The 12714-nt window shown below is 40.6% G+C and overlaps 1 protein-coding gene across 1 annotated transcript; it reads right to left on the reverse strand.

Moving 5' to 3' along the window:
* Nucleotides 1-3040: 3040 nt before the first annotated feature.
* Nucleotides 3041-11379, reverse strand: LOC107153956 (arylamine N-acetyltransferase 2). Its single transcript, XM_015499543.2, has 2 exons — nucleotides 11193-11379; nucleotides 3041-4217 (listed from the first exon to the last, which is right to left on the reverse strand). Exon 2 carries the CDS (start codon nucleotides 4210-4212, stop codon nucleotides 3340-3342), a length of 873 nt encoding a protein of 290 aa, XP_015355029.1. The 5' UTR covers nucleotides 4213-4217; nucleotides 11193-11379; the 3' UTR covers nucleotides 3041-3339.
* Nucleotides 11380-12714: the final 1335 nt, after the last annotated feature.

Genomic DNA, 12714 nt, shown 5'->3' on the forward strand with positions numbered 1-12714 from the left:
TTTGTTTCCCTGCTTTGGCTTTTGTTAATAATGCTATAACGAATATTGACGCACAGACATCTCTACAGCATACAAATTTCAATTTCTTTGGATATATACTCAGAAGTACGATTGCTGAATCCTGTGATAATTCAATTTTTTAGTTATTTGAGGCACTTCCATACCATTTCCCAAAGTGTCTATACTAATTTATAAAACATTCAATAATATTCAACAGTTCTTTTATTTCCATATGTGGTCAACACTTATTTTTTTAATTTTTGTAATAACAGCCAACCTGACAAATATGAAGTAATATTTCATTGTGGTTTCAATTTGCGTTTCTCTGATATTAGAACTATGGAGAATTTTTAAGTGTATCGGTTGGTCATTTGCATGTCTTCTTTTGACAAATGTCAGTTCAGGTCATTTGTCCTTGTTATTTAGGAATACTGATTTTATTGTTACTGAAGAGTTTGAGTTCCTTAGGTATTTTGGATATTCGCTCCTTCTCTGATATATGATTTGCCAATATTTTCTCCCAATCTGGGCACCATCTCTTTGCACTATTGATTGCTTCTCTTGCTGTACAGAAGCTTTTTAGTTTGATGCAGCTCTATTTGTCTATTTTTGCTTCTGTTGCCTGATTTGGGGGTTCTATTCAAGACGTGATCACCCAGAACAATGTCACAGAGCATTCCTACCACGTCTCTTCCAGTAGTCTTACAGTTTCAGGCATTATGTTTAAGTCTTTAATCTATTTGGAGTTTATTCTAAAATCAGAACGAGGTAACTGTACATTTTGTTCTCTGCATGTGGGTATCCCTTTTTTTTCAACAGCGTGTAGTGAAGAGACAGTCCCTATTTTAAGTTCTTGGTGATTTTGTCAAAAACAGCTAAGATAAATGCGTGCTATCCAGGGCTCTCTCTCCTGGTTCTTTGGTCTAGTGTCAGGTTTCATGTGGTAGCATGCTATCTTTATTACTTTAGTTTCATATTGTATTTCAAAATATGGAGATGCCTCCAGTGTTTTCTTTTTGCTGAGATGACTTTGACTATTCAGAATCTGCTATGGTTTTAATGTGTTCTCTGAAAGTTCATGTGTTGGGAACTTAATCCCCAAATGCACATTAATGGTATGTGGAAGTGGGGTTTGGGAGGAGGTAATTAGGGTTAGATGAGATCATGAGGTGAGGGCCATGAAGATGAGGGACATGATGGATTTTATGTCTCTGTGCCTCTTCCAGTGTACTTTGGCCTTTTCCCCCTCCATGGTAGACATATTCAAGAAAAAAAAAAACAACTGCAGTAGGACATGGTGGCACATGCTTATAATCTCAGCAACTTGGGAGGATGAGGCACGAGGATTGCAAGTTCGAGACCAGACTCAGCAATTTAGTCAGACCCTAAACAACTTGGTGAGAACCTGTCTCAAAATAAAAAATTAAACAAAAAGACGGATGGGGATGTAGCTCAGTGGCAAATTGCCCCTGGGTTAAATCACTAGTACCAAAAACCAAAAATAATTGGATTTGTTCAGGATACTCACAGAAAACAACTTCCTCAACCCATTGTTACAAACTGCATCATTGTCTAGGAGCCTCATTTGATCTGTTTGGTGAGTCTTGCCAGCGACACAGTTCTAGCCAAAGGATCAGGAGAACTTCTTTAAGAGTATCAGAAGTGCCCTGGTATTGCCAAAAGAGCCAACAAGGCCAATAGGTGAAGGAAGGTAGCAAACTCATATACTGAAACAATTCTCATCCTCTGGTCCCACTCAGGCCAGGGCTCATGTCCACTTCTCCCTGGGTGTCCGCCTCACCAGTGTCTCCCAGCTGTTACGAGGCTCCATAAAACACACATGACCTGTCCTCTTCCCCAACGCTCCAGTTCCTGCTTCTCCCTTCACTTTATTATGATGATCCCAAGTTGAATAAGGAGAATAATTTAAGAACAAAGTCTGTATTTTAACCTATAGCCCTGACACAACAACCCACAAACAGAAAATCTGGGCATCTGACATCCTGGTAATAATGTTATCAAAGATGAAACAGGCAGATGACAGTAGGGCCAGGAATTCAACTGGAGGGAAACAATGAATGACAGAAGGGACGATTGATTGTGTAGTACCATAAATGAGATGGCAAAAGAACTCCCATCAAATGCTCGCCTACCACCCAAAACATTAATGACCTACTGACATTATTCAGTCATCCATATAACAAACATTTATTTAGAGATCGACCTAGATTAGGTATGTTCAATACTTATTTTACCTCTGAGGAACCACAGCCACAGAATCACCCAGTAATTCAGAAAGTAATTTGCCCGGTGTCCGTAGCCTTTGGAACTTAAATATCATAAAGTACCTCATGTGTTTTCCTTTTAAGGCAAAGTGTGGAAGGAGGTAAAAGAATATAATTAGAAAATAAAGAAATAGGATGAGAGGAAGCCTCTCTTGCAGAAGAACCATGTTACCCCCTAATATCCTAACATCTCCAAATGGAACCTTTCATTCATATTATTTTAGCCAATGATGCTGTAACATTACCTCACTAAAAAGGTTTGTCTAGAAAATATGTAACTCATCATTCATAATAAATGTTTTAAATACAAATTATTTAATACTAGAAGTTGGAAATTCTAAATATCAGTATTCCCATATTAAGAAAAGGAGTATATCAACAACTGAAGCTCTATAAAGACCCCTGGAAGAAATCACTAGCTGAATGGCCCTATTGGTACCCAGCATCAGCAATATAGTTCTTGCCACTGATGGTCACATACTCCTGTGTATTGGGTGAAGTCTCATCTTAAGGACTAGTAGGCTATTCAAAACCAATATCATAGCTCTTCCTTCTCTGTTACATTCCAATCCCGAATCATAAATCTGATGTTTTATAAAAATTGGGTAATGTATGTATGCTAGCTGAATTTAATGGCAATTATTTTTTCACTCTTCTCTTTACTACCAATATAAATTTTCTGTGACTTCAACAATAAACCAGTGTTGAAACATTTTCCAGCATAAGTAGGGCTGGGTTCTAAGAAAACAACATCATTATTAAAATGCTTTTATTAGTATTAATTTTGAAAGGAGGGTGGTTATGTTCCTGAAAACAAAAGCCATTTAGTTATACATGATGACATTTTTATGGGTGAAATAAAATGATGTATAGGGTTTTCTTCAAAATAATGTGGGGCTCAAAGGTTATGATAGGTCACCAGTTCGTTGTTGGTAATCTGAGAAATCAATATGCAGGTTTATTATGTTATTCTCTATAATCTTGAATAGATTTGAAATTTTATATAGTAAAAAGTGTAAGGAAGTGTTATTAAAGACCATGCTTGCTGCTTCTCCTAAATAGTAAAATATCGATCACCATGTTTGGGCACTAGTTTTCTCTCTAGAGAAATATGAAATATAGTTTTCAATACTTCTTCGACTTCTTCCTCATTCAGAGTCTTAAACTCTACCAGGTCGACACCGTCCTTATAGGTGAATCTCCTATAGGTGAGGGTGAAGCCCACTAAACAGTGAACCCCTTCTGGGGTCTGCAAGGAACAAAATGATTTGCTTGTAAACACAGAGGCTGGAGATGTCTGAAGGTATGTATTCATAGACTCAAAATCTTCAATTGTTCGAGGTTCAAGAGTAAAGGAGTAGATTTTTCGGTGTTTATTCATCTCTAGGAGGTCAGAATTGAGAAATTCTTGGTTTGGAATGTGCTGCTCTCTTCTGATTTGGTCCAGGTACCAGATGCCTTCTTCCTCTGTCAAGCGGAAGATGCATGGCACCTGAGGCTGATCCTTCCCAGAAATTAATTCCAGAGGCTGCCACATCTGGTAGGAGCGTCCAAACCCAGCATCAGCAATATAGTTCTTGCCACTGATGGTCACTTGTAGTAGAAGGTGAATCATACCACTGCTGTATTTGTTGGCTGGAGTATTGTAAACGTAGCCTCCCAACATAGTGGTCTGAAAACCCATCGTGGTCAGAGCCCAGTAAAGAAGATGATTGACCTGGAGGCACCACCCACCCCGCTTCCTCCTCACAACTTGATCAAAAATGGTTTCTAAGTCCAACTCCATAGATTCCCCACAGTGAATATTAAGGTTCTCAAAGGGGATAGCTCGGATCTGGTGCTGAAGAATGTCAGTTAATGTCTTCAAGTCCAATTTGTTCCTAGAGTTCTTATAGCCAATTCTTTCAAAATATGCTTCAATGTCCATGGTCCCTAAAGTGAGGAAAATAAAAACAAAACCAAAAACAAATTACGCTAGTTTTGCACTTGGATTTCCTAGAGCGGCCTAACTTTAGCTAGAATGTGTTTTAAATATGTAGATACAAATAATGCTTGCAAATATCTGTAATAAGTTTTTGCTTTGATTGGAGGAAGTGATATAAACTCATAGTTCACTAAAGTTCCAGGGACCCTTAGCAGGAAAGTTTGATCAGTTCTTCCATCTTTCAAGTATCAGAAACTGGAAATCCAGATTAAATGATGAGTCAAATGATAACCAGTTTAGATGTGGTTTTCTTAGTGACGAATAATCCTGAGTTCCAATTGGTATCCATTAAGATAGGCTTCTAAATGGTTCTGGATTCAAACAGGAGAATTCTACAGTAGAGTAAATGGCATTCATGGTACTTGACCCACTCAAATTTCCCTTTAGCAGAATCTTATATAAGTTCTGTACTCAAAGATTTATATTGATTCACTCACTGATTGATCGATTAGCTCAACGAATATTTTACTGGGCTAGAGATATATCCTGTTGGTAGAGAGGCTATGGGGCCAATCCCTAGCACAAAAACTAACTAAATAAATACATAAATAAAAGTGTATTTCCTGCCCTCTACAATCTTACATTTCAGTGGGAATTAGAATGACACAGATAGTGAACTGAGGAAATGAATAAATCATGTAATTTACGGGAGTGTGGTAAACGCCCTGGGGAAAACTAAAGCAATAAGCAGGAATAGTAAGTGCACAGGAGAATCTCAATTACAAACATTAAGAAATCCTCACTAAGACTGTAAGGATTCTAGAGAGTGAGCAGGGGAGGTGGTCCTGACGTTTGCCACATTTCCCCTCAAGACAATAGAGTCACTGCATTTCTTCTCACCCCAACTCACACCAGTACCCTTTCTCAACACTTGGATAAGGTCAGCCTGTAACACTGAGGCTCAGCCATAAGAGACATTTACTCAGTCCACCCCAGTTCTTCTTAGCCTTCTTAGCCAGTCTGTACTGAATACACAGGAAGAGAGGAGAAAGCTCACCTAAGAGGAGTAGGTGGCTTACCGTGACTGGCCACGGGACTGATGCATATGTATTGTTCTTTTTTTCTCTGTAATTCTACAATTTGTTTTCAAATTGGTGACCTATCATAACCTTTGAGCCCCACATTATTTTGAAGAAAACCCTACACATCATTTTATTTCACCCATAAAAATGTCATCATGTATAACTAAATGTTATACATGTTTGTTAGGGGCCTTAGACTGGTGACATGCAACCACATTTGACTGGGTATTCTGTGACTAAACATAAGCAGTAGTCTATACTAAAGCTGTGGTGCAAGGTGTGATACTGCAAACACCTGGGAAGTTGTGGCCAGGGAAAGAGCTCCTCAAAACTACTAGTTTTACATGTTGATTGGCAGCATCTCTGTGCAGTGACAGATCCCTTTTTTCAGCTTGATCATTAGAGGAGAAGACAATACAGGAGCAGGCAGTGTGCCCGCCTAGATAGGGAGCCCTTGGGGACTCTTAAAAAGGTACTTTCTATCCGCATTCCGTAAGTTGAAAATAAGTTGATTTCAAAAAGTTGTAATTCAAAACCCTTAGAATGTTTCCTCTTCCTGGAACAAACTCTAGAAATGATAGGAAATGTGGCTTCAAAAAATGTATAACATGATTCTTCTTGAAAACAAAGGGTAGTTTTGTGGACCATAAATTGTGAAGAATCCCTGAACGTCACAGGGAGTGTGACATCACAGGGAGTGTACTGCACAGTGAAGGAAACCTCTGAGTTGCACAAGAAGGGTACAGGAAGGCTGATCACAGAAGATGGAAAGAACCCTGATGAGCTTTAAGCTTGGAGGCTGTGGAACTCACCAGGAGGGGACCCAGGAACCACCAACCACGTGATTAATTGCCATGGGAGCAGCAGGCACGGTGAACTATGGTCCATGTCCCTGATTACTACTAAGATAAACACCAAAGGCCAGTATACAGTTGGTAGCACCTGGTCTTCCTTAGGTGACAACTATAACTGGGGACACACAGGTAGGAAAACAAAGTAATGCCCTTAATGTAAGGAGTCCACAGAAAGAAAGAGGGGCACTTATATGTGGAAAATATGCCACAAAGAGTCTCTTGTCATAGTTATCTTTCTGCACCTCCTCTGAAAGGCAGGAGTCCAAGCCCAGCACTAGATGGACACGTCACCTACAACACTAGACTCAAGAAAAAAAGTAAGGGTGGAGACAGAGCCATTTATTCATGAATGGAAAGACAAAACAAATGAAAATAGACTCTGAGATGTGTTAGAAGAAAAGATATGACCTACAAAAATTGCATGACCAAAAGACAAGAAATGGAAGAAGAAATATAAAATGAATAGACAGAAGTTCTTTTCAGGAACTTGGCAGTATAGAGGATGTAAAATGACTTAGTAATAAATACTAAAAAATAAGATGATAAAATAATCTGGTTTGTGAAAAGAAAGATTTCAGAACTTAATTAAGATTAATTAAAATTAATTAAGATTAATTAAAATTAATCAATTTAACATAAACAGAGCTTATACTTAGTCATAAGCGAGAAGAACTATTTAGATATACCATAATTAGTTATGTGGAAAAAAACTTGATATTCATATAAAGACTAATGAAAAGATAATGCCATTCCAACATTAAAAGAAAAGCTAATCAATACAGAAAGGAAAGAAAAGCCACATCATGCTTCTGAAAAGAAGAATATGAACAGTATAATAGAAAATATATACAAGATAGATATAGATAAAGATATATTTTCCAGAAAGGAAAAAGAAATCAAATTTGAAAAATAAGAGACAAGATTCTTGGAAACTTTTGATTCTACGTACTTGACATCGGCATATATTCTGCTTAAATTTTTGAAATTCATAATTTTAAAGAACTACTCAAGCATCTGTCAGAGAAAGAACTTCATATGGAAGAAAATATCAGGCTGGAAACAGAATGTGCCCCTGAAATATCCAAAGGTGCAGTCCTAGAACTATGTCTACAAAGTATGGGAAGAGTGTATGATCCTGACATGGGCTTTGTGTTAGAATTTTATTGAATCACAACAGCAACCTGCATCCGATGATGATTTGAAATGTGGAAGAACTTGACAAAGGCAAGCAGTGTGAGCTATCCTGAGGAAGTCTTTCCTCCTCACTGCCCAGAACCAAGTAAATCAAAAGGAAAACTAAGAAGTCGGCCACAACAAAGGACTGATGTGAGCACTGGCTCCTTTTAATAGCAAACGAAGGGGAGAAAAGTGATGAGCATTATGGCTATTGAAGAAGCCATTTCAGCTTATTCAAAAATAGAAGCAAGAAAGATTAAATCTGAAGATTGAGAAAGACCAGAACTAGGAAGTTCTGATCCAGCACTGCCAACTCTGGAACTCTTACACGATAAACTTAGGGACATTGAAATTTCGAGTTTGTTGGAACAGACAGAACTACATCACTCAGGGAGCACCAGATTACAAACGCTCAACGTCCCCGGCGAAGGGAGGAAGACAGGGCAAGAGAGACACTTCTATAGGACGTTCCCACAAAGAGCACAAAAACCATATTTCATTAGATAAAGTGGAAAATTCTTAGGTACGGGTTAGTTGGCGGCTTCTGATTGGTAAAGTTTCTGGTTTTCTTCTGTTGTTTACTTGGGAATGTAAAGCACTGGAGTCATCCAGGCCAATGGTTACCTGATTAAAATTCTGTAAACAATCATATTCTGGTGAAATTACTGAAAGGTGAGTGTTATGGTTTGGATGTGCAGTCTCAGACAAAAGCTCATGTATGAGACAATGCCAGAAGGTTTAGAGAAGAAATGATTGGGTTACGAGAGCCTTAACACAATCCGTGAATTAGTCCTGATGGGATTAACTGAGTGGTAGCTGAAGATGGATAGGGTATGGCTGCAAGAGCTGGGCATTGGGGGTGTGCCTTTGGGGTACATATTTTGTATGTGGAGTCTCTCTCTCTCTCTCTCTGCTTCCTGATCATCATGTGAGCTGCTTCCTTCAGCCACACTCTTCCACCATGATGTACTCATCTCAAGCCCAAAGAAATGGAGCTGGCTGCCTATGGACCAAGACTTCTGGAACTGTGAGCCCCCAAATAAACTTTTCTTCCCTTCAGTTGTTCTGATCGGAGCTTTAAGTCATAGCAGTGAAAACGCTGACTAAAACAATGAGGCAGAAATCATGTAGGTGAATAAAACAGGGAGGGATAGAGCCAGGAGAGAACTGGAGAGTGCTAAAATAATTTAAAACATTAAAAAAAGAAAAATCCACAGTTCACATGAGCCCTTTGGATCATTGGTCTCCACCGTCAGCACAGAAGTGTAAAGAACAGAGAATGTCAGTGCACCTAGAGAGGACACATGGGTGGGGAGGACCCAGGACTGAGTCACTGTGGGGACAATGCTGTCTACAAGTCACCTAGATTCTTTAGATTTCTTTCACCATATCATGGTACCCCTGGCCTTCCTTGTGCCATTATCCTTAAGAACCTGCACCCTGGATTCTCTTTCAGGGACTTCTGGAGCTTGTTGCCCTCATTAGCTTGGAGCTAGCTGTGCCGGGAATTGACATCCGGCCCGTGAAGCCCAGTGTCCATGATCTGAACGCCCAGCTGCCTTGCTTGGGTCTCAACACACTTTGAGTTATAATTTACATCCCAACACAGCAGGGTTTCTCCAGGACTTCCTTAAGTCAGTTGCACAGGGACCCTTGTCCCAATGTCTGAATTTTGGGAATCTGACGGAAGTCACCAGTGTGGTCACTTTGGAGAGCTGTGTGAAAGATACCCACAATGAGGTGACTTCTAGAGGGCTTGGAGGCCATGAAAATGGCTTGCATTTTTTCTGCAGATCACATGAATATTGTTTTGTCCAATGGTCAACATGCAACAGTTGGATTAACTGTGGTAATTTATCTCTAAAACATGGTGTTTCAATGACAGATCACCATGTGGGATATTCCTCAGGAGAGTGGGTTGACAGACAGAACCTACTCAATTCCAGGTCTTTGGGATCTCTGCATCGTTCATGTGATTTTCAACTTTTTTGTTAAACCCTTATTTTCTCCCCCAGTAGAGTTGTGAGCAAGAGTCCAACCTAGAAGAATTAAAAGCAGACTGAAGCCGGGCGCACGCCTATATTCCCAGTGGGATTGGCAGGCTGAGGCAGGAGGATCTTGAGTTCAAAGCTAGCCTCAGCAATGGCCCTAAGCAACTTAGTGAAATCCTGTTTCTAAATAAAATACAATAAAGTGCTGAGATGTGGCTCAGTGATTGAGTGCCCCTGAATTCAATCTCCAGTACCACCCACCCCCGCAAGAAAGGCAGACTGATCCAGAGGGAGGCTGTACATGAGATGCTGCTGTTATATCTTCAAGCTACAAGCAGCACAAACCCTATTAGGGATTGTGGCAGAAACTTCTACACCTACTTCATAGGTTACTAGCAATATTGCATAGAAGATTTCCAAGGAAAGCTAATGAACTGCTTTTATTTTTGTATGTATACTATTTCTATTTCTTTTTATCTCTTCTTTAATTTCTACTACAGTGAAGTGCCCAGCATCCCATGCTTTTGACACTATACCCCAGCCAACCTGCTGACTATCTGTATGGAAAAGGACTTGCTAGGCTGGCCACAGCTAAAGACTATTATTTGGGGCTGGGGATGTGGCTCAAGTGGTAGCACGCTTGCCTAGCATGTGTGAGGCATTGGGTTCGATTCTCAGACCACATAAAAATAAAATAAAGATATTGTGTCCACCTAAAACTAAAAAATAAATATTAAAAAAATAAAGACTATTATTCAATAATCCTTAGTGTGCAAAAGAACTGTGTCTCAACCATAGCTCCCTGGGAATGCCTTCAGTGGCTAGGAAGGGGGGACAGGGTACCATTGAAGGCAGGAATCAAACCTGAAGAGCAATAGTGGCTATAGCCGAAGATGGTGAGGCCAAGAAATAAGTCTCTGGACAGGGGGCAGCTAGAGAGCTGACAGCCAGAAAGCTCCTTTTGAGGGACAGGATGTGCCCAGCTGTTCTGTTTCTAAGGCAGTATGAGGGGCGGGGACAGGAAAGGGAGAGAGCAGTTTAACAGGAAAGAGCCAGAGAGAGGATTGTCCTGTGGGCATCCTGCCAGAGGACAGGCGCAGAGTCCAGAGCACAGAGTCCCCTGCTCCTGGACAGCCTTGCCTGGGGAGGCTCCTTGCTCCTGTGTAATTTGTAGTCAGTGTTCAGGGGGGACACCCTACTCTCAGGAACAGTGAAGTAGTTGACTTTTCATCTCTTATAGCTCCTCAAGACCCTCCCCACTAAGCCTCCTTCCAACATGGTAAACATTCCCCCAGGAATTTCTCTAGACATTGCAGATAACAAAATCCAGACACGCAGGACATTGGAGGCCACTGGGGGTTTCTGATCAGTTCAGGCAAAAGGAGCAGGATTGTTATGAGTCTGCTCCCTGCAGGATTAACTGGACCTTGGGACACACCTAGTTGAAGACAGAGGACAGTGTACAGGACTGTCCAAGGTTTCCAAGAGAGAAATCCAGTTGAGGAATTTCCCTTAAATGATGCTACCTTTTAATACTGAGTCTGCATGACAAACTTTAAGTAAGTACCATCATTAGGTCAGTATTACTGATGGGAAAGGGAGCTTCAGAGACACTAAAAGAGTTGTTCAAGTTCTCGCTGCTAGAATGTGGTGTGGCCGTGCCTGTCACCCAGGTGGTGTGAACTGAGAGTCTGTTAGATTCATCATTAAGTTGCATAGCATTTACAGCATTAGTTCCAAGCAGGAGCCACCCAACTCTCTGAACAACTTAGAACTTGGAATTCAGGGCAGAGTAGAATCTAGCCTCCTGCACTCCCTTTGAGATCAGAGGAAACCCCAGTTTCAAAGCCCACTTCAGGTCAGTGGGGAGCTCCACTTACCAGGTTACCAGAGCCTGAGACCAGGAACCAGGCTGTGTGCAGTCTGCCTCTTCCTAGGTTCTGCAGAGGAAGTGCTCTCATTGGTTACCAAATTGTCCCACCCCCAGAGTCTGGTTACAGTCCACCCAGGGATCTCTGGGAAATGTAGTTGCAGGGCTTCCTGGTGCCCCAGTGGACCTCTCCTTCCATGTTTTCCTGAGGAGGTGTGGGGATTTATATTATCTGATGGTTCACACACCTCAGGCTGTGAGGGACCTTTGTATTTCACATAGTTCCTGCTCTCTGGGAGCTTGAGCCAGGCTTCCTGAGTGTGAAGTGGAAGTTCAAAGCTTGGAAAGGGCACAGGGAAAGCTGTTCCAGTAACCTAGAGGGGGTAGAAGAAGGTGGAAGCTTACTGTCTTCACCAATTTCTGAGATCTTTATTTTCATTTTTTAAAAAGTTCTCTCATCCTCACTCCCTCTTACCTCTCCATTGGAAGGCACTGGCACCGTGAAAAGTGTCTGTACTTTGTTTGTGCATGTGGTGTGAGTGTGACATGTCGTATGGTTTTGTTCTGCTGGTGTTTCTATTTACATTAATGATATGGGTCTATACTCTTGCAATTTCTTATTCATTTCCACTGTATTCATTACACTGTATTTTACAAGTTGTCTTCATGATATGATGGATGCTTGTACTATTTCTTTGGCACCTATTTTTCTATTACATTCCTCTGGTTTGCTGCTTTATAACCTTTATAACTCTCTACCTGAAGGTTTCTGGTGGTCTGTGCTTGGGCAGGATGATTAGACCCACAGATAATGCCCCTGGCACAGCCACTCAGTGAAGATGATGGGAATTAGAAAGTGCATACCCCCTTCCTCCCTCCCTTCCTTCCTTCCTTCCTTCCTTCCTTCCTTCCTTCCTTCCTTCTCTTCTTCCATGCTGGGGATTGAACCCAGGGCCTCATGCATGCCAGGCAACCACTTAGCCCTAAGCTGTATCCCTAGCTCTCACCACCCCCCCCATTTTCTAATTCCTCAATTGGGTTTTTCTAAAGCATGCAAAACACTGCCTCCTGGTGTTGTCCAGTGTGATTGTGCTTCTTTTGTCCATAGGCAACCTTCCAAGGATGCCTCCTTTATTCATTTTTAAACCACGTATATATCTTTCATCCTACCTATCACTGACTCTTGGTTATAATCACCTGCCTTTAGAATCACCACCCTAACCAATACTTTCCAACTATTCCACTGCTACAAAAACTACTATGTTGCGATATACTTTATTGTTTTAACTAATATTCCCCTTCCTACTTTTTTCTTTTCCTTATTATGATAATTAGAATTTGAAGATGGAGAATAATTAATATTGGAATAATTCTGTGGGTTAAGCTAACATCCTAAAGTTGAAATCCATAATCAGAAAATATGAGTTATAAAAAAATAAAGATTCAGATTTTGAAGTACAAGTCATTCTCTTAGGTCCTGGGCATCTGATAACTTGTCGATATTTACTCAAGGTTGATGACAATTGGAGAAG

Source organism: Marmota marmota, unplaced genomic scaffold (genome assembly GCF_001458135.2).
Source record: "Marmota marmota marmota unplaced genomic scaffold, marMar, whole genome shotgun sequence".
Lineage (NCBI taxonomy): Eukaryota > Metazoa > Chordata > Mammalia > Rodentia > Sciuridae > Marmota > Marmota marmota.